This window comes from Stegodyphus dumicola, chromosome 9 (genome assembly GCF_044657685.1).
Source record: "Stegodyphus dumicola isolate Sdum_Otavi_A_Nest chromosome 9, ASM4465768v1".
Lineage (NCBI taxonomy): Eukaryota > Metazoa > Arthropoda > Arachnida > Araneae > Eresidae > Stegodyphus > Stegodyphus dumicola.
The window spans coordinates 1,068,305-1,090,433 of NC_140776.1; the positions used below are offsets into that span (position 1 = coordinate 1,068,305).

The 22,129-nt window shown below is 31.1% G+C and overlaps 1 protein-coding gene across 3 annotated transcripts in view; it reads left to right on the top strand.

Moving 5' to 3' along the window:
* LOC146995285 (cullin-5-like) overlaps window positions 1-21,906 on the top strand; it is a 39,358-nt gene extending 17,452 nt beyond the window's left edge. For all 3 annotated transcript variants that reach the window (XM_085823165.1, XM_085823166.1, XM_085823164.1), the window contains 5 exons: window positions 5,564-5,725; window positions 5,823-5,964; window positions 10,769-10,980; window positions 21,263-21,356; window positions 21,725-21,906. In XM_085823165.1, the coding sequence (XP_085679291.1) occupies window positions 5,564-5,725; window positions 5,823-5,964; window positions 10,769-10,980; window positions 21,263-21,356; window positions 21,725-21,891 (777 nt within the window). In that variant the 3' untranslated portion in view covers window positions 21,892-21,906. The remainder of the gene's footprint in view (window positions 1-5,563; window positions 5,726-5,822; window positions 5,965-10,768; window positions 10,981-21,262; window positions 21,357-21,724) is intronic.
* The last annotated feature ends 223 nt before the right edge of the window (window positions 21,907-22,129 follow it).

Here is a 22,129-nt window from a genome sequence, read left to right on the forward strand (position 1 = left end):
ATTGCAAATGAAAATGGAATTAAAATTGCCACGACTGCCAAGTTCTTTAGATACTATGCAATCAAAATTCTTGTTCAATATGGATCTAAGCACAATTCGACAGTGTTCCGGCTTTTCCTTCTGCTCATAATATAGCGTAGAAGTGCTGATCCATAATGACTAGGAAATTGGAGGCGAATGCAGGTTTAAATCTTCATTTTTTATTTTAGCAAACATGTTGCGGTGAAAATCAAGTTGGCACATTGATTGTGCCTATTCCAAGAGATTTTACATTTTAGATAAATTTGCAATAAGAAAGAAAAAGCAGACAGACTGCAGTGTGGCCAGGCCAAAGCATAGAAAGCAAGTGCGTAATGTTCAGGATGAAATCTAAGTCAAACTGAGCTAGTTTTGGTTCTCAAAGCATTCTGATTGGACAGTCAATATTGCTGTAAAATTATTATTGGCTGGCTGAGTTTTAGTTCCATTTACATCATCATAATTACGTAAGAATCATATGGCATAGAATAGTCTCGAAATGACGCAGTACAGAGAGGGGTTACTATTTTTAGAATAGAGAAGGGAAATTTACGTTGCTAATTTAATCTTTTTGGCCTACTGAGCTTTCAACGATTTTGTTGACTTTTATTTTAAACATTGTAAAAGATTTCTTTATACATTTTTATACTTTTGTATTTACTTTTTTTTTTGTGTTTTTTTTCCTCTTTGTGTATGATTTCATTGTATTATTGAAAACTGATGTTATTACTTACAATTTTGCCTTTTTTACTTACGATTTGCATGTCTCGTGTAATACTTTGTGGTGCACGAGGATTTATTTTTCTTTAAATAAATAAAACATAAATAATTTAATCTTTTACATATTCATTATTTTTCTTACATATATGTATATATGTAATTATATTTAGGCTTGAACTGTTTTTCGCTTTGTATATTTATTCATTTATTTAATATACATATAATGTTGTTATTTTTTTTTAAATACTCAGACCTATTGCTTTGATGCTTTATAAAAAATTGTGATACTTTTCAAGGACATTCTTAGCATTAAGGGGAATGTAATTGCAATAAAGTATCCAGCGAATAATATACCTTTCTTAATAAATCTTTTGACCACATTTAATAATGCAGGAGGAATTGTCTGCATTTGAGTGCTGAAAAGAACCAGAACTGCATTTGTCATTTACATATTTACCATGAATTATTAACCATGCAGAATTAATCATTTCTTTTATTAGTAGAGGCTGACTGTATATGCCAAAAGGTTTTGCTTCAAATCCAAGAAAAGAACTGAATATTCAGTTTTTTTCTCCTCTTAGAGTGTAATACACATCTATCTGTGATTCATCCGAGATGATATTCTTTATGATGTCATGTTGAAATGATCAAAAGAATCTTGTGTTCTTTTTAAGTTCTCATGGGATAGTATTTTGTACTTGGGGAAAAGAAGCTAGGCATAATTTCATATTTCTCTGATTTTAAGATGCATGTTTTTCCCCCATATGGATGTCTTTAAAAATGGAAAGCATCTTTGAGTAATAGATTTTTCCTAATCTTAAACAGATATATTGTCATTAATAAATCAAACATAATTTAAGAAAGAAATGTTTGCTAGATGTGTTTGAATTTTGTTATTTCATTTATTTTATTTTATTAAAATGAAAAATCTTCCCCTCCTCCCTTGATAGTGATACTGAAGTTAAGGAGAGGTGTGATAAAATAATGCTATCTTAGAATGGAAGAAAAATATTGCGTATTCCACTTTTTGTTACCTCTAAGTATGCTTGTACTCATTAGTGTAGATATTTATGTTTTTGTAGATGTTGATCAAAAAGTCTTTCCCTAATTATTTTGTATAAATTTTATGCCACCGCATACTGTAATGATACATAAATGCATACATATATTTAACAGGTTGGTATTTTGTTAAAGAACAGGGTTCGTACGGTCCTTAAAAGTCCTTAATTTTGGCCAAAAGGAATAAACGGTCCTTAATTTTGCTCATTTGACATTTCTTATCATTTCTAATGATTGCCATTCTAAGTGTGAATTACGATTTCTCATGAATATGGAATTAAAATTACACAGCTCTTAACTAATCTGCTGGCGGATTTGCATTGCAAACGATTAAAAAAAACAATTAGCTACCCAAACGAAAGTATCGGTGTCTGATTGGCTATTCACGCAATCTTTCGAAACAGGTGTTATCCATAAATTTAGGCAGACTGTGACGAAAGCGTGAAGCTGGAAGTTCTTTAAGAGGCGAAAGTGATGATGAAGGTGCTCGAGAAAAAAAAAGAGAGGGGGGAGATTCTGAAAATATTTGCCAAAACTAGAGCAATTCCAACCTGGAAGGCCACAACCCTTCCGACGCCAATAGGAACGAGATGCCTGGAAAGTGCATTTTCAATAAACTGTGGCTTCATCAAGCTGACTACAAAGACTGGATATTGATGGATGGCAATCCTTAAATGTGGTCTTTGTCTGAAACAAATTGAAATTTCTAGAATGGGAGAGTCAGCACTGAAAATTCACATTAAAATTAAGTTTCGTTTTATCATTTCAATTTGTTTTTACACGGTTTTGCTTAGCTTAATTTCTGTGTTTGTTTCAATTAAGCCATAAATTAATTTTTTATCACCTTCTACGGAGTTTATTCTCTTTTGCACATACTATATGTATGGGATATCGGGATTATGAGTTTATTTCTGCAGAGGGTCTGTTATCGATTTCGCGGGAAATCTGTTGGCTCCATTTCGATTTTAGGTTGCCAAGGGCAAAATCGGTAACGCTAGCTGAGAAAAAGTGAAGTTCGGAAATACGTTTTGAAGCTTCAATAGACAATTAAGTATTTGGTTTAAACCTATGTTTTTGATAGTAATGCATAATTTTTGCTAATGGCGATACAATTATTAGTTGAAAATAACTAATTAAAATTTTTTAAATATTTTTAAAGCTGAAAACAACTAATTGAAACTAATTTTCCTGAATTAACTAGATGCAAAATTAACTTTCATGAATTACTAAAGTTATTGGGTAGAAGTTTAACTGAAAATATACATTCCGTATTATATATATATATATATATATTTATACAGTGTACAAAGTCCGAGGTCTGGACTCGTCGGGACTTCGGCGATCCTAGATTTGAGATTTTTCCGGATATTAGATCATTTTAAATCTACTAAGATGGCACGTAGAAATTATAAAATTGAAAATATGAAATCGTGATTTATGAAATAATGAAGCATTTATGATTTAAAGGGTATCAAAATTTACCAAAGAAAAGAGCTTAATATTTATATGTTTACTTTAATAAACATTTCTTTCAATGTGAGTTGTTTGATTTGTTTTCTCTGCTAATACTTTAGACTAATACTATAGACATATAATTTCTTGTTCAGTTATTAAGTTCCATTGTTCAAGTCCTGTAATTGCTGTGTCGAGAATTCCGAATAACTTGTCAATCAAAATTTTTTCTCGTTCAGTAACCTCTCTGTTACTTTCTTCACTATCGGTAGCTGTATTTTCTGGATTTAGAACCATACTACAGATTCCGCCCTCCGTTAATTGATTGATGATTGGGCATTGTCATTGCAATGAAAAACTTCTGTTTAACTTCGCTAAATTCTGCCGCCTGGTGCGGCCATGCGAGCTCTGGAGCTGGTTCTGGCTTTATGTGAATAACAAATCAGTTATTCTTAATTCAAATAGCACTAAATATAATCGTTTGTCCTATGAGTATCATTAACAAAATCTATTTTTAGCATAAGGAAAGAAATTTCTGCTAAATCTCCCCTTGTCAACATTTTAGCGCATTAAATTTAAATCTGTAATCGTATAATACTCTGTTATTTGGCATCGCTGCATGATTCATCACTCAAGTTGTCATTCGTTGATAAACATGCGGTGATGAAAGCAAAATACAATAAATAATGATTCGCGATTTCGGCATCAAGGATATAAAATATTAGTTGGTGTAAAATTAACAAATGTTTCGGTTTGAGATTATGCCAAGCAGATACGCAGCTATGGAGTCAAGTTACTAATCACACAAATTTATGCTAAAATAATTATTTCTTCAATAATGAGATATTTTATTTAGCACCAAACTAAGATTAAGAATCGGATTTCTGGCATTTTTTTTATGATGAGGGAAAAAATCTAATGCGCAATTGGTTGGTGGTGGCTTTGAGGTCCAGATTTTAGATCATTCCAGATATTAGATGTCCGGATCTCGGACTTTATATATATATATATATACATCTTTCAAAATATAACTTACCAGTATGGATTCACTCTTTTAAAATAATTCTACTTTAATTAAACTTAGGAGATAATATAATCAATTAATCTATATTGTTTAGGAAATAAATTAAATATATATAGTAAAAAATGTATATTTTCACTATTCAAGTATTCACTGTGACAAGTATTCTTATCTTGTCACATGAACAGGCCTCTGTGGAAAGGGGCTTCTCTGTAAATAAAGCAATTGAATTTGAAAATTTAAGTGACTCATCATACATTTTTCAACGCACAGTATTTGATTACATAAAATTTTCTGGAGGTGTTCTTAATATCGAAATTAATAAAGAAATGAGATCAGCAGCAGCTTCTGCAAGAAGTGGAGTTCGTTATTTAGAAGTTCAGTATTTAGAAGAACAAAAATCTTTAACTAAATCTGAAAATTCAAAGAGGAAAAGAAATATTATTGAAGAAGAAATTGATTATATGAAACAGAAGAAAAACTTTCCTCAAAGGGACATTAAAGACATTAATGAAGAAGTAGATGCTTTAGCAGATAAAGCTGAGACCAGCAGGAACATTGATTTGTTTATCAAAGCAAATGAACTTAGAAGAATAGTTAAAGAAAAGGAAGATTTCAGATTTAAAAAAAGCACAAATGTTTTGTATCTTTTATTGTACAGTTTATTATTCTAGTATCTTTCAAAAAACCAAGGAAATAAATTGTATGTTTACAAATCAGTTATTTTAATCTGCAAAATATTCTTACATTGTGATTATAATAGTAGTTGACTATGTTTAAATAAATATCAAATAAGTTAAATAATAATCATGTAAATCTCTAAAATAGTGACTGTTATTAGTGTAAAATACACTTATACATGTTTTTCAAGAAATTATGTTCCTCATTTAATGTTATCTACTTCATAACTTGTAGGGAGTTAGTTTAATTTTCAAAATTGTTTTATGGTAAGTATTAAGTTGAATTTAATAATAGTGCATAATACACACTTCTGTTAGTTTTTTAAAGTGAAATTACAAGCATGAAGTCGGTTGTATGGATAATTGCTTTATTCTATTCATTTTTTTGTTTGCTGATAGGTCCTTAATTTTTTCTTTGATGGTCCTTAAAAGTCCTTAATTTTCATATAAGGAAATGTGTACGAACCGTGAAGAATAGTTTAATAGTGATATATGTGGTATTTTTAGTATTATCAAATCTCTGTTAGAAAATGTCATAAATACTGGCTCATTTTCAAAAATATTATCTCTTGGTTTGCATTTATATGTTAATTTTGATTGGTATCTTTTTTAGTATGTTCTTTCTGTTCAACAAGATGAAGCTTTGCTGAAAGCCTATATAGTAGAATGGAGAAAGTTTTCTACTCAGTGCAGTTATTTGCTTATGCCATTTTCACATTTGGAAGCTGCAGTAGCTGGCAAATTCCCTTCATTTAAGAGGAATGGAATTCGAAAGGTTGTTGATATTTAATTTTTGCTTTTTCTGAAATCTGTCAAAGTAAGTTTACAAGTAAGTGTATATTTAAAAACATTTGTTGCTTTTGTATTTACAGGCACTGCTGGAGAGATGGAATCAGAGTATTTTTTCGAACATCAAGCATAGGCTTCAAAATAGTGCAATGAAACTTGTCCATGCTGAGAGAACTGGAGAGGTTATTGATTCACAGTTGGTGATAGGAGTTAGAGAATCATATGGTATTATTATTATTTAAAAATGAACTTCAAAGCTTAAATGGATTTTTTTGTGATATACTTTATTTTATTCAGAAATATAGGTGAAAAAAAGATTAAAAAATTTACGCTACTGAATTTCTTGCTTGTAAACTGTTCAGGATTTGAAATAAAAAACCTAAAAATGAGCTACATGTTCTTTCCCCCTTTCTTTTTCTGGCTAGGGATTTTATTATGATAATATTATCCTTATTTTCAGAGCAAATGAAGTACAGAGGTCAGCAGAATTGGATATTATGAATTAAATAGTTTTTCTGTGATGCAGTATATACATACCATAGTTACTCTGTATCCCATTTAACCTATTAAGTTTACTGCTTGAAAACCAAGAGGTAAAAATATGCAATGTATGCTGTTTCTAAAGATATATGGCGTGAGTCATAAATATATTTCGCTGAAAAGCACACATAAATACACAATAATACTATTGCATTATATATTTCAAATAACTTATCAATTTGAATAATATTCTTATTATTTACACAAAATAAGTTTCCGTTTGTGCATATATTTTATATTGTTACTGTTAATAAGAAATTGTTAAATCATATGCTGAAAAAAATCTGGGGGGAATACAGAAATATGTAAACGTAGAAAGTCCGAAATCTGACGTTCATTATCTGGAATGATCTAAAATCCAAACCTCAAAACCACCAACAACGTTTTTCTGGTAGGCTTTACACATGCGCATTTGATTTTCCCCCTTTCGCGTGTAATAAAACATCTGGAAAGTCCTTATTCTTAATTTCACTTCAGCACTAAATAAAATATCTTGTTATTGAAGAAACAATCATTTTAGCATAAATTTGTACGATCAGTAATTTGGCTTCGTTGCTGCATATCTGCTTGGCACGCATCTCAAACTTAAACATTCCACATAGATACATCGCTGATCTGACGTCAACCTGGCGAATCAGTATTTATTATACCTTCCTTTCACCACATGTTTATCAAAACATGACAACTTGAGTAATGAATTATGTAGCGATGCCTAAACAATTTTTTTTTATGTTAGTAATTGAATAATAAAGGAGTATGGTAACTTTTTATGCTCACATTATGCTTGGCGATAATTACAGATTTAAGTTAAATGCACTAAAAATTGTTGACAAGGAAAAATTTACCAAAAATTTCTTTCCATATAAATAAATTTTGTTGATAATACTCATAAACCCAATGATAACATTTAGAGGTATACTAGACCGCCAGTCCCAGAATGGCTGCTTTTGTACTAGACTGGCAATCCCAGAATGGCTGCTTTTGTTAACTGGATGAGTTCAATTTACTCGGGTAAGAGGAAGAAAAAGGAAAGGTTCCGGAATGTCTTGCAACGGAAAGAGTTTAGATTGCGGAATGGCTTTTAGTGGGCATTAGAGATACACTCGCTGGCTTTTTCCTAAACCGTGGATGGAGTTTCACTGTGTATTTTTATGCTCTGTGTTTTATTGAACATTTTGTTCAAGGACGGAATAATTTTTATCAATTCATGAAACAAAAATATTTTGAAGAGAAATACCTTTTGAAATGTAAAATTTACGCATTGTATGCTTATTTAAAATTTTCTTAAAGCATAACGTTTTGGGGAAATTACATATTCTTGTTTATTCCAACAAAATCTAATATTTACTAGAACTCTTTATTTCGGTAAAGTAACTGAGTATTACATGAAGTTACAATAAGTAACTGTAAAGTGTTTATTTACTTGAGGTATTGTAGAAAATTGTAACAGTAAATTTTTGATATTTATAATATTCACCGATAATATGATAGCAACGGAACATAGTTATTTAACTTTTTTTTTTTTTTTTTTAAATCTGGTACACAAACTAAATAATGTGTTTCAGTATGATATATTTTGATGGAGCTTTAAAAGGCCTGTCTTTATATGAAAAGAGTATTGTAGCCACTTGTGAAAGAACAATTTAGTTTTAATTCCATTTTGTATAAAGAACAAGTAATATTTCTTTCCACATCTTATTTAAATTTAGCGCAGAATTTTTAAAATTAGGTAATCAAAATTAAAAAAGAGCAGACGATCAATGAAAATAAGACTAATAAATATTATATTCATACTAAAAAAATGCTAGCTGTACTCACAAAGCACAAGCCGGAAATGATGTAGCATCACCTTTTTCTCTCATCCCTACTTTCAAGTATCATACCTACAAATCTTGGACTGTAATCCAAAATTCCAGAAGAAAAAAAAAAAAAAAAAAAAAAAAAAAATCATTCCGAGTTTGAGCCTCTTCTTAGGGCTATTTGAATTAAGAATAATTGATTTATTATTCATATAAACCCAGAACCAGTGCCAGGGCTCGTATGGCCACGCCGAGTCGCAGAATTTAGGAACCACAGGCTGCATCAGGTGGTAAGATATCTAGCGCCAGCTGTCAATAAGACTTAAATATATGTGGGAATTTATTTATTCAGAACTCTGATAAGCCTTAAAAGCATGTGCAAGAAATAGACATAAGTATAATAAATAACTAAACTAATACAATTCAGGCTTAATTGTCACAGTGCGCAATAGAAGCGAGATAAAATTTAACGGAACAACTTGTCATTAGTCGCCAAGCGCATGATGCATAGCCAAATATGTATAGTGAAGGATAGCTAAATTTGATGATGATAGCCACTAATTCTAAAGGTTTTTGGATATTGCAAAACAAAGGTGAAATTTTACAATTAACAGATTTTTGTAAAGAAATTTAGAGAAGCAGTAATAAATGAAGATGATATAAAAGAAGTTTTTCATTGTGATGACAATGCTTCTCAATCATCAATCAATTAACGAATGGCGAAATCTGTAGTATGGTTCTAGATCCAGAAAATACCATGGTGATAGTGAAGAAATAGTGATAGATATAAGTGAAGAAAGAAAGTAATAGTGATAGTGAAGAAAGTGACAGAGAAGTTACTGAAAACGAGAAAATTTCGATTGACAAGTTAGTCGGAATTCTCGAAACAGCAGTTACAGGACTTCAACAATGTAACTGAACAAGAGATTATGCCTGTCTACAGAGTTAAAGAGAAAGTATTAGCATAAAAACAAAGCAACTTAAACAATGTACATTGAAAGAAATGTTTAATAAGATAAACAAATAAATATTAAGTTTAATTTTTTTTTTAAATTTTGATACCCTTTAGATCATAAATAGTTCATTATTTCATAAATCGTGATTTCATATTTTTAATTTTATAATTTCTACATGCAGTCTTATTAGATTTAAACTGCTGTTCTAATATCTGGAAAAATCCCAAATCCAGAATCTCCGAAGTCCCAAAGAGTCGAGATTTCGAACTTTGTACTATATATATATATATGTGTGTGTGTGTGTGTGTGTGTGTGTATAGGCTGTTTTTTCTAAAGCTACTATAAATTTTGAGTCTACAAAAATAACATTTAGCATACAAATGATGACTTTTTATTTGTGTTATAGATCTCACAAATTCATTAAAAAATATGCATTAAATTATGGTTTCCCCCAAAGCTGTCGTGATCACAAAAAATTTCAAATGATATAGAATTAAAGAAGACAAAGCATGTTCCAAATCTGAATGTTTTTGTTTCTTTTAAAGTGATTTCTGTTGCTATTTGAGGGATTATATTTGAGGGAAAAATACTATTATATTTGAGGGAAAAACATTTCACCAAAACATAAGGGTAGGGGACATAGTTGACAATATTCACTTCTCTTGGTTCTGAGAGTGTTCAAAATTATAGACATTTTTTATTTGAGATAAATTTTTTGCAGTGCTCTTTATTAATTAAAAATAATTATGTCTGACACTATTGTACACTGGTATGCAAAATTTAGTAACAAATTCATTTTTCAACATACAGCTGTGAAATTATTGATGAGTCTCTGAATTATTGATGAGTCATTGAAACCATTGCAGTTAGGACTGCTCATATCCGTCACTAAGGCTGTTTGGTTTGCTGTTGTCTGTCTTGATCAGACAATTGTGCTGTGCTACCTTGTACCAATGCCATTTAACGCCGTTTCTATTCATTCTATATGGTATGCAGCCTATGAATTTTTTTTTTTTTTTTTTCCCTGCTGTACTTTCTACATTCTTTAAATACTACATTATGCCTTTGTAGTATGAATTTCTTGTCTCCCAGTTGATTTTTTGTAAAACTGCAGCCAAAATTATAAACATTGCTTAAGTTTTGCACACTAATATGTTTGTGAATTAAAAAATAATAATGAGGCACCTGATTAATCATTTTTTCTTTGTTAGCTCTTGATTTGGTTTCTCTTTTACTTCCTTGAAGTAGTCCACACATTTTTTTCTGATATCAGTTATTGGAAAATTATAAATGCCTTATTGAGATTTTATGAAAACTTCATTTATTCATTTTGTTGCTGAAATTTACTGATTCTGTAATTCTCTGCTATCATTAAGAATTTACCGATGAACATGCTATGTTAGATATGTCATCATAGTATATAAACAATTATTTTGAGAAAAGATGTATTGAAATAAATTGATATATTAAATACAATTTCTAGAAATAATATTTAGTTGGAATTTTTCCTGTATTAGACTTAGCGGAGAGCTTAAAAGTCGAATCCAGGTTCCTTTCTTTCAGCTGTTCTTTCCACACATCTAAAACTGAATTCTTAAATAACTGCCAAGATTTCAGTAATGCATGTATTTAAATTTTCATGTAAAGTCAGCTTTGACTGTGCATGTATGAGATGTTGGTGGATTTAATTTTTTTTTTTTTTTTTTTTTTTTTTTTTTGTGTTTGTTCCAACAGTTGCCTTGTGCTTAAATGAAGATAAATATGAAATTTATCGAGATAATTTTGAAAGGGCATACTTGGATGCAACAGAAGCTTACTATAAAGCAGAAGCTCCTCAGTATTTAAAAGAATATGGTGTTGTCAACTACATATGGTATGCTAATCAAAAATTAAAGGAGGAAGAGCAGCGAGCTGCTAAGTACCTTGAACTCTGTTCTACGTTACCAGTAAGGAATTTTTATAATGTATTCATGTTGTATTTTTGTAACGAATTCTCAGCACCCCTTTTTTAATAAACTGTGTAGTAATTTATATCGCAGTTGGAAAAGGTACATACGAAAAATTCCATGAACTTTTTTCACCCCCTTAAAAAAAAAAAAAAAAGCAATTTTTTTGCCAGTAATGGAAAAGCCACTCTTCAAAAACATTTGGTTTTGTGTAATCTTGATCTTTAAACTAAAATTTAAAAAATTTTGTAAGTTCTTTTTTCCTACTCATTTCTTTTTCTCTTTTTTTTGGGGGGGGGTCTTAGTTTAAGGGGGACTATTAAAACTTGAAACCTGCCCGCTACAAAGCAGATGCAGCAAAGTATTTAAAAAATATTAAATGTGAAATTAATGAAAAGTGGTAAGGGGCATGATACGGCACTTTAATTGAAAACGTACAAGCAGTGGCATCACAATGTTCAGACTCGCAAAGGTACATGATGTGAGATTTCTGCTATTTAAATTTTGTATTCAGGTTCATCTAAGCTGGTTTCAAGATTTAGCGACTATTGAATGGGGAAAAGAACCATTAGATTCAAGTTACGAGAGAGTTATAAATTAGTACCTAGGAGAAGTTTGCGCACACAGCCATTTATCAAGACCAAAGAAAAAAATTGGATATGCTAACCATGTAGTTTAAAATTAATGAAAGCCTTTTAAGAAGGTAGAAAACCCGAGCAATGGATGTTGGGAAGAATTTGCTGGGAGAAAAACAAGTATTATATCATAAGAGTTCATAGTGAGAAAGTGACTACCCTTTTGCAAACAGTAAAAGAAAATACTGAAGAAGAATCTATGATTTATTCAGAAATGTGGAAGGGTTATATAACCTGATGAGTTAACAACTGCAAGATTTGAACATCTCGAAGTTAACCACCAATGTAATTTTGTAATGAATTCTAGAGTTTATACCAAAACCATTGAATGATCTGGGTTTCAGCCCAACTGCATAACAAAAACGCAATGGGGAAGCAACCACATGCTACCACTGAGATTCATCATATGGATGAATTTATTTAGTGTAGCTTTGTGGAGAAAAGGATACATTTGTTTCTGTCTTCAGTGCAATTAGAAATTTTTGGTCCATGCCAATGAGTATGCTTGGTGGGATTCTCTCCAACTTTTATGGTCAACGGAATTTTCTGTAAGTACCTTGAAAAATTGTTGTTTATTATGGAAAATTGTATACTTTAGTGTTTTGTATGTATAAGAGTGAAATATGAAAAATTTAACTGTAAGACTCGAAACTTTATCTTATAAAACAAAATATCAAATTCTAATTAAATGTTTTACTTTCTACAGGAACTTAGTATGAAGTTTCGTGTTAAAACCATTTCTATCAAATCCCCAAAATCACATTCCAGGATATGTTTAAATTTTAGGTTATCTACAGCATGCGTACATGAATTTAAAAGATGACCCTAGTTCTTAGGAGAGAAAGATTAATGATAATTATGACATGCAAGATGGTTTTTTTTTGGAATGAGTAAGCAAAAAATGAGCAATAAGCTTTCAAATTAGAGGACAAATTTAAGAAAGGGCTGTCATTAATTCCCATGTCCTTCCTAATGCTTGCCACTGTCCCTTTCTATATGTATGAGATGATGTTAAATAGTGCAGTTATAATATAAAATTTTGCTGCACTGTACAAGAGATTATTGCTCATATATTTTACAACAAAAATGTTCTGAATTTTCAAATTCAGTCAATATGACTTTAAATGTTTACAAATGTAATAAATTACAGAAATTTAAGTGCTGAAGGATTTTATACATGTGCCTAAAATGTGAAATCTTAGAAGAAAAAGTGTATGCAAAGAAAATATGCTTATTTTTCCAAATATAAAGATTATGGAAAAAAAATCTACCTCGCTTTAAAAACATTCTGAAGACATATTTATAATTTTTTAATTTATGAGAAAAGCTATCTATTTTTTTACGAATATCACAAATTTTTGGCACATATTTTTTTGACACAAACTCAGCATTTTATTTTACACTATGTCACAAAAAAATATATGCACCCAACGAGCCACAATCACTAAACTCAGCAGGAATGTAGTCTGGGAAGAGATGTGCAAATGATTTAAATTTCAACACCAATGACTCGAGGTTCACATTTGAAATGCACAGCCGGGAGAGTTTAACAGCATGATTGCTTGTGCCGTAGGGCTATTTAAACAAGTCTGTTGACTTGGATGGATGGTATTGTGACTAGAGATGCCTCTGAAATGGAAAACCATTCGGAGATGACTAGCCGATGCTGGCAGGGCCGGATTTACATATAAGCTGCACAAGCTATAGCTTAGGGCCTCCACTTTCTTGCCCCCCAAATTAAAGAATAATATATATAGTATTAAAATATATTATAACAGACTTATAAAGGGCCTCATATCTCAAATAGCTTAGGGCCTTATTAAGTCTAAATCTGGCTCAGGATGCTGGTATCGGCTGCCGACATCCATTGAGATGCCTACCACTGACCCCACATCAACTGAATTTTTGCCAGACTTGGGCAAGTCTTAGTGTGAAGAACTGGAAGTGTGTGATCTTCTTCAGTGATGAATCCTAATTCAGTCTGAATGCTGATGTATTGCACATGCATGTGGAGGTGGCCAGGCCAGCGGTCCGATCCTGCATTTGTTGTCGAGCAACATATGATGATGACAGAATGTGACAAGTGATTTGTTGGGACACACCATCACCTCTAGTCATCCTTCAGAATATTGTTACCACTTGCAGTTACGTGGAGGATATTTTGATGCTGGTTGTACTGTGTTATACTATCAAGTTGTCCAGGTGCCATTTATCAGCAAGAGAATGCTCATCTACATATTGTGTGATTCTCCCAACAACGTCTTCAATATGACATACTCCTGTGGCCTGTCAGGTCACCAGACCTCTCACCAGCAGAGCATGTTTAGGACATGCATGGAATCCTGTAATATTAGCGAATTAACTGCACATTTGTAAAGATTATGGCATGATCTTCTGCAGAGGTTCATAGGTGACGTACTTGGTTTGTTGCGACGCCATGTTTTGGCTTGTATAGCTGCCAGAGGTGGCTATACTACTTACTGATTTGTAACCTTTTTCATGCCATAACTTATTAATAAATGAGTTTTGTTTTGAATTTGTAATCACTTGTTTATCTCCTCAGACAGTACATGCCTGTTAAGTTTCATGATAGTAGTTTATTTCCTTCTCTGAGCATATATTTTTTTTTTTTTTTTGTGAGAGTGTATATAACTAAATTGCTCCTTTAAATTTTTTACTGATATCACTATTAGAACTCTAAGGCTAGTTTTATGAATGTCATCAGCAAGAAATATCACACTGAAAAAGTTTCCCAGTATTTAATGTTCATTGCTTTGTTCTTTATATTCATGTAATTCAGGAAAGGTAGTTTGCAAACTGCTTTGAAATGTTAATTTTGATTGCTAAAATGTATGCAAAAATATTAAAAAAATTAAATAATATTAACGTAATGCTATTTTATGTGAAATTTTAAAAGTTATTCAAGGTTTCTTTAACTTATTAAAACCATTTCCTAATGTTTTCCATTTCCTAATAATTTTAGAGTATCAACAGTATGAAATGTCTCTTAATTCTAAAAAATATTAATAAAAATGAAATGGAACTTTTATTTTGCTGTCTTAACAAGCATTAAAATTTAAAATCATTGCTTTTTCCAAAACAAAATAAGACAGAACACACACACACAATCTGATCAAACATTTTTCAATTAATTCAAACTGTTTAGTATATATAACAAAAAGTTAAGTAATTCACAAATTGCTGTGAGATAACAAGAATTGCGTGAGTAATTCTAAAAAATTCTAACAAAAATTCTACTCAGTCAGTAATTCCACCAAACTTTGAGGGCAGTTGAAGACTGTGAAAATAGCTAGAGGAAGTGTTAGAGCAGGGTTCCCAACCCTATGCCTGTAGGCACCATGGTGCCTACCAATTGTTTAATGTGTGCCTGTCACTATACGATCACAATAAAAATGTTTTCTCATTTTTAATGAAATAGAAATTGCGTCCATCACAGATACAACAAGGTTGCCACGCTACCTGGAAAACCGAAAAAAGTCAGGGAAATCGAAAATTGACCAAAAAAGTCAGGGAAAAATCAGGGAATTTAACAATTTTAGTCAAAATTTGAAAAAAATTAGGGAATTTCATAACGGCAATCCCCCCAAAACTGATTTTCGCACCAATGTTGACAGTGATCACGTTCTTGGGGAATTATGTATTGCGTGCTTGTCATTCGGGCAGCTGGCATAGAGCCAATTTTTGCGGCGCTAACCAGATTGTCTTTCAGAAAGGCAAAGAAAGTTTCCAGTAACCTCTTGAATTCAGGGGCTCGCACAAAGAATCGTATGCACATGTGGAACGGAAGAAAGAGATGAAGTTATGCCTCGTGGTTAAGAGAGCACGTTTTTCTGTTTTCAGTTAAAAAGTCTGGTAAGTTAAATTTTGTAATCTTTTACATCTTATTAATTTTTTTTAATGTATGTTTACGTAACACTCTATCGTATTTGCTTTTTAAAATGATAAGAATTCATGCAGTGCATTTTTAAAGTTAAAAGAAGTTTATTGTTGCTTTTTGAATCATATTTTGTGCAGTATTAAACAAATCAAATTGAACTGTTTAGCTTTTCAACATCGTTGGTGGCGTGTATTATGATTATTGGACTTTGAAATGACGCAAAAAAATCTGATACTTTATAATTTCATTAAAAAAATTGACTTTGTTTTGTAATTGGCAAAATATTCTTCTCCCCCCATTTTTTTTGGTTTTGTTTTGTTTTGTGTGTGTGTGTGTTCTGAATTCGGTTTTTCGTTGTTTCGATTTTTAAATAATTCGCATTTAAAATTTATTTTTGAGAAATAAACGACGATAAAACTTGTTGCCGAATTCAGAAACAAACAGTAAATATTAAAATGTTTGTCCCTTCTTTTTTTAGACACTTCATGTTGTAAAAATCAGTAATCAATCCTGCTCTTGCTTGAAATTTCCAATTTTGCTGTGCCCTTCCTCCAAGCTCATACAAAACAAAATCTTTTAAACATTTTTTTTTTTTTTTTATAAATGCCTTGTTATTTTGGAGTAAATTAAACAAAATAATAACAAGTTATCTTGACTAACCATTCAATATAACTATATTTGGCAAAATACCGTTAATTATTGTAATTCACTTTTTAATCTTCAATTAATTTATTTAAATGTTATTCATATCATTTAATGTTGCTTCATCCTTCTAAATTTATTTCTTATTAGTTAATACTTTCAAATTTCAGGCAATTTTCTGTGGCATACTCGTGAAACTAATTCTGGCAGTATGATAACATACCATTACGAAATCTAGTGCACATATTTTTAACTTATGTGTGTTGCTAAATAAGTATAAAATACTTGAATTTATTTAAAAATATTAAATAGATTTCTTTCTTTTTTTAGCTGCAAAATATCTGAAAAAAGACATTTTTTAATCCAGGTTGGGCAGATTCTAGTCTCAATCCTCAGTGGAATCCATGGTTGCAACCTATCGAATTAGCTCCTAACATGGCAAGATGCACGTTTTGCCAACAAAATATCATGCTTAGTACCATGGGAAGGAAAGCAGTTACAAGCCACATAAACAGTGTAAAACATAAGAAAATCATTTTTGTGAAGATGAACTCTGAAAACTTAAAAAACTATTTCTCCATAGATAAAAGCAGTTCTGAAACACAGCAGTCTTCGGCACTAGTTGCTGAATCATCAAATTTAAACGCGTTCACACCTGAGGACAAAGTTTTTGCTGCGGAATTACTGTGGGCTATGAAATTTGTTTCTTCAGATGTTTCTTATAATGCATTTAATGCTGCTGCTGTTCTGTTCCAGAAAGTGTTTGATGACAGCAATAAAGCTAAAGCTATGACCCTGGGACATACAAAAATGTCATATTTAGTGTCATTTGGTTTAGCTCCATACTTCAAAAAGATGCTCATTTCTGATCTTAGAACACTGAATTTGTAATTTGCTTCAATGAAGCATTAAATAGAATTGTCCAGAGAGGCAAAATGGATCTTTTTGTTAGATTTTGGGACAGTGCGAGGAATGAAGATACCTCACATCAATTTTTTGGGGACATGTATCTGCCAATGACCTTCTGAGAAGTTTCTTTGAGGGAACCTCAGAGCTAGATAAAAAGAAATTGCTGCAAGTATCATTGGATGGACCAAATGTCAATCTTAAATTCCTCAGAGATTTGAAAGAAAATTTAGCAAATAATGATGCCTGCCATGTATTACATATTGGGTCCTGTGGTTTGCATGTTGTTCATGGTGCCTTTAGAGCTGGCCATAAAGGTACTGACTGGAATTTAAGTGCATTATTTAAAAATATGCATAGAGTATGTAAAGACAGTCTTGCTTGGCAAGCAGACTATATTGCCATCACTAACTGTACAACTTTCCCGTTGAAGTTTTGTGAAGTAAAATGGTGTGAAAACATACCTGTTGCTGAGAGAGCTATTGATATTTTTCATCATGTCAAAAAATATGTAGAATCATCCGAACTACCAAAAACTGTGTCATTCAAAAGACTGAGAGAAGCTGTTAAAGATAAGCTACTTTTGGCAAAAATCTCATTTTTTATTTTGGTTGCAGGAGTTAATTTACATCCATTTCTAAAGTCATTTCAGACAGCTGATCCTTTGTGCCCCTTTCTATATACAACTTTCCATAGTATGCTAAGTCATCTTCTCTCCAAATTTGTCAAAAGAGATATACTGCGAGAGGCAAAAGCTCCTGAAAAACTGATAAATATAGATATTCTGGATGAAAACATTTATTGTAATGTTGCAGATATAGATGTGGGTATTGCTGCTGGTGCGAGTTTAGCTAAAAGTGGAGTATCTGATCTTAACAAAAGAGAATTCAGAACTCGGTGCAGAACATTTTTGGTTAAGCTGGTATAAAAAATATTTGAAAGAAGCCCATTGAAATATAGCTTAGTTAAATACATTTCTTCATTAGATCCTAAGCTCATTACGTCTAATGAATTTTTATGTGGGAAAAGGATGGAGAGGTTATTGCATATAATATATGAAAGTGAATGGATAAATTCCACAGTTTCAGATAAATCAAAAATGCAGTTTAAAGAATTATTATTCAGAAGTAAGGGTGTTTGGAAAGACACTTTTACTAATTATGCTTCAATGTGACTTGATCACTTTTATAAGGATTTGATTAATAACTCAGATTTTAAAGAACTTTGGAGTGTTGTAAAACTAGTTCTAATTTTATCACATGGCAATTCCACAGTAGAAAGTGGATTTTCAGTTAATAATGATATGTTGGTGGAAAATCTGCAGGAAAATTCTTTAACAGCAGTGCAAACTGTTTATGATGCTATAAAAGTAAATGGAGGTGTGATTAATATTAATGTAACTCCTTATATGTTATGATATGCCAGATCTGCTCGTGGTGCATATCACTGAGCACTCGAAGACAAAAAACTGTGTGATAATAAACATAAAAAATACTATTAGACAAAAGGAACAAGGCACAGATTAAAATTTTGGAGTCAAAAAAACAAAAATTGAGCAGAGATGTTTCTTCAATTGACTTGCAAATTGCAAAGTTAAAACAAGAAATCTAATTTGGTGCTTATTTTTCATTAGTATTTTTTCTATTAGTGTTTTGTTTAAATATATTAAATGTCATATTTTTAATTCTAATAAATATTTTTCATTTAACATATATTATGTATGCTTATATTAACAGTTTTGCATAAAAAATGCTTTTTTAACCTTTCAGAATTTAGCAAGTGTTGAAATATCACTGAGGTGATTGTTTGTCAATTATATATTATTTAATAGGATAGATATAAATGGGCCCCGCACTGCCATTTTGTGAACAATAACTTCCATTCCAGAATTTATGTATAATACTTTTTAATATCATTCGTGACATAATTTTATTACAATTAATGGTGGAGAAAATCTTATGTTTAAAAGTTCATACATTGCATTGAAAAATCAATGAATTTCATTTCTGGTTTTGGTTTAGATGGAATGCATTGTACTTATTTAATTTCTTTTGTAAATGAAAGTTATTGGGGAAAATGGAAAATAACTCCTATTGTAGTCATAATAGTAATGTTTTGGTAATATACTTTATATATATGTATATAAGTCATATGCAGTTAGCAAATTTTTGTGTTATCAAGTGGCACCACAATTAATTTACCTTTAGCACAACAAATGCACACTACATGGATAGACTGGAATTTTCTTAAAAACACTCCTGGAAAACCTGAAAAAGTGAGGGAATTTCGTTCTCCTGTTTGAGTGGCAACCCTGATACCAGCACAAAACAAAATGCAACCAATCTTTTTTTTTACGTGCATGTAATATTAACTCTTTCCAACTATAATTCACCTTGAAAAAATAAATGGTGCCCACCATCCAACAGATATTGTAGAATGTGCTCTTAGGGACAGAGAGGTTGGGGACCCTGTGTTACAGGAATTTATAGTGTCTGGGTATTAGCTCATAATTGCCAATACACCACATTGCCAACAATCAGTTGGCATTTTGGGGCAATGAAATGTCTTTTTGATATAAGCAAATTAATCAGTTTTTAATTAATTGATTAATTATTTTTAATTTCCTACACATATTATCTGACAATTAGATTACAAAATTGTATCACTCTAACACCACAGGTTATCTGTCTCTCCATATGAAGTCGTTTAAATAAGGCAAATGACATCTTTCAAACCAGTTCCCAGTTCTTATTCCAATACTTTGATGACAATTTTGTTAACACTATTTCTATTATTCAACCATTGTTACGTGCAGTTTCATTTTAGGAACATTGGAAGACTCGTAAATTTTTAGCAAAATAGAACGGGCCAGAAAATAATGGATTGCTTTTGATTAGTATCTCTATAAATCTAGTAAATACATGATATGAAATGCAGTAAAAATTATCTAGATAAGTGCTAGTATTTAATTAATTTGAAGTTGACATTAAATGGTAAACAAAAGAAGCCATCTTTATCCTGTATTAAACCCTCTCCTTCAAGAAGAGAGAGCATATTAAGCAGGAAAGGAAAAGAAAGAGAAAACTTATGTGTTTCTAAACTCTGTTTCTTTAAAATGTGCACTTCAAGATCTTAGTGGACCTTCCTTCATTCATGATTTTAATTTATGTTGTCTTCATTGTATATAAAGGATTAGGGAATTTTAGAAAATTAGCGAACTCGGCAGTCTTTGCAGTAGTTGTTACCATGATTATAAGGCTAGTTAAAAAGGGAAATATTTCCTTAAAGTGACTAAAGTAACAGTCTTTAGAAGAATACAAATACATTCACTATTGGTCATACAGTTATTATCCCAATGCAGTAACTGTACGTTTCTACCCCCATTTTGATGGAGCACATCCCAAAGGTTTCAAAAGGTCTTCCACTCTTCTTTTGCCACCAAACTACTGAAGATTACTTTCAGCTTGCCAGTATTTTGAGTGCTCTCCACGCCACATAGACGCTGACAAACATCAGTGCCTTCTCCAAAATTAGAACCTATGCCCATCAGTACAGCAGACAGTGTCACTGTCCACTACGCTAATCAGGGCAACTTAGGAAATACAAAAAAATTTCTAGAGCTGGCATAACACTTACATGGAAAGGACACATGTATCATTATTGGTGTTTACCAAAAGGTATTGATTTATGTCAAAGTACTAAATATAAGGTTAGCTATGGTTGTGAAGCCTCTTTTTTACATTTCTAAAGATAGGATTGATTGTGAGTGTTAAATCATATTCTGACATTATGGACTGATGTTTGCAAGTGAGTTTCACTTTAGTTTCCTCAAAGCTCACTTTGGCAGTGCATGTTTTGTGGATGATGCAGACACTGAGCAAGAAATCTTTATATGATTGCAACATAATGCAAAAAAATTTTGATGCAGTAAGTATTGGGACTTTTATGCACTGATGGAATGAGCTTTGATGTGAGTGGAGTTAATGTTGAAGAAAAACAAAACTGATTGCTACATCAGTATATCATGCAGTTTTATTTTTATAATAATAGAATTTGTTTCTATAGCAGCAGAATTTGAAGAGTTTTATTCATTAACTAGTCTTCCTATGTAGCTTATTTTGTTCTTTTAATACATATTTAATCTGTCTGTTATCCAGTTTTATTTTAAATGCAGAATTAATAAATGTTTCTTTATTGCTAGTTTACCAGATGCATTGTAGATTTGCTTGTTACAACATTTCAAGAAGTTATTTTAGCAGAATGTCCAGCAATGATAAAAAATCATGAGGCAGAAAGTAAGTCTTGTTAAACTTACTTAGTTTCAAATTTAGTTTTAAAATTCATGTTAAGTAAGTTTAACAAGACTTACTTAACATGAATTTTAAAACTTTATTATCTGCATGTAGGTAAAAGCTTATTAGTTAACTGTTATCGTAATTTTGATAGCAGACAAGTGAGTTGAAAATTATTTTTTAGAAAAGGGCTGTTTGTAAAAATATAATACATTATTCTTTAGTTTTTAATATTACTCTTTAATTTACATTATTCTTTAGTTTTTTAAATTCTTTAGTTTTAAAGAATGAAAATTTTGTGGATGTTTTTCTTTCTTCCAATTTCATTGTTTATTCTGTAGTTTTTAATTTAAAAGGGAATTGCATTTCAGAGCTTCAGTTGATGTTCAAATTGATGGACAAAGCTTCAGATGGTATTAGTCCTATGCTAAGAGATTTAGAGCATTATATTATTAGTGAAGGTTTAGCTGAAATGAAGGCTGCTGCACCCATTATTACTATTTATTTATGTTGTGTAATTAATTGCATTATGTATTAATATTTGATGATGTTAAGCTCATTCGTATGGAATTTGACTCATAATTTATATGATTAATTAAGTGAAAAGAGTTATGGAAATTTTGGGAGAGAAGTTCCTGTTCCAATATTCTTTTTGAAATTAGTTAATTCAGATATTAGTTTCTAGCTATAGTATTGTATTCTATATCTTTTACTGATGGGATGAAATATTTTACTTAACTTACATTTTTTTTCAGAGTCTTTAATGATGATACCTT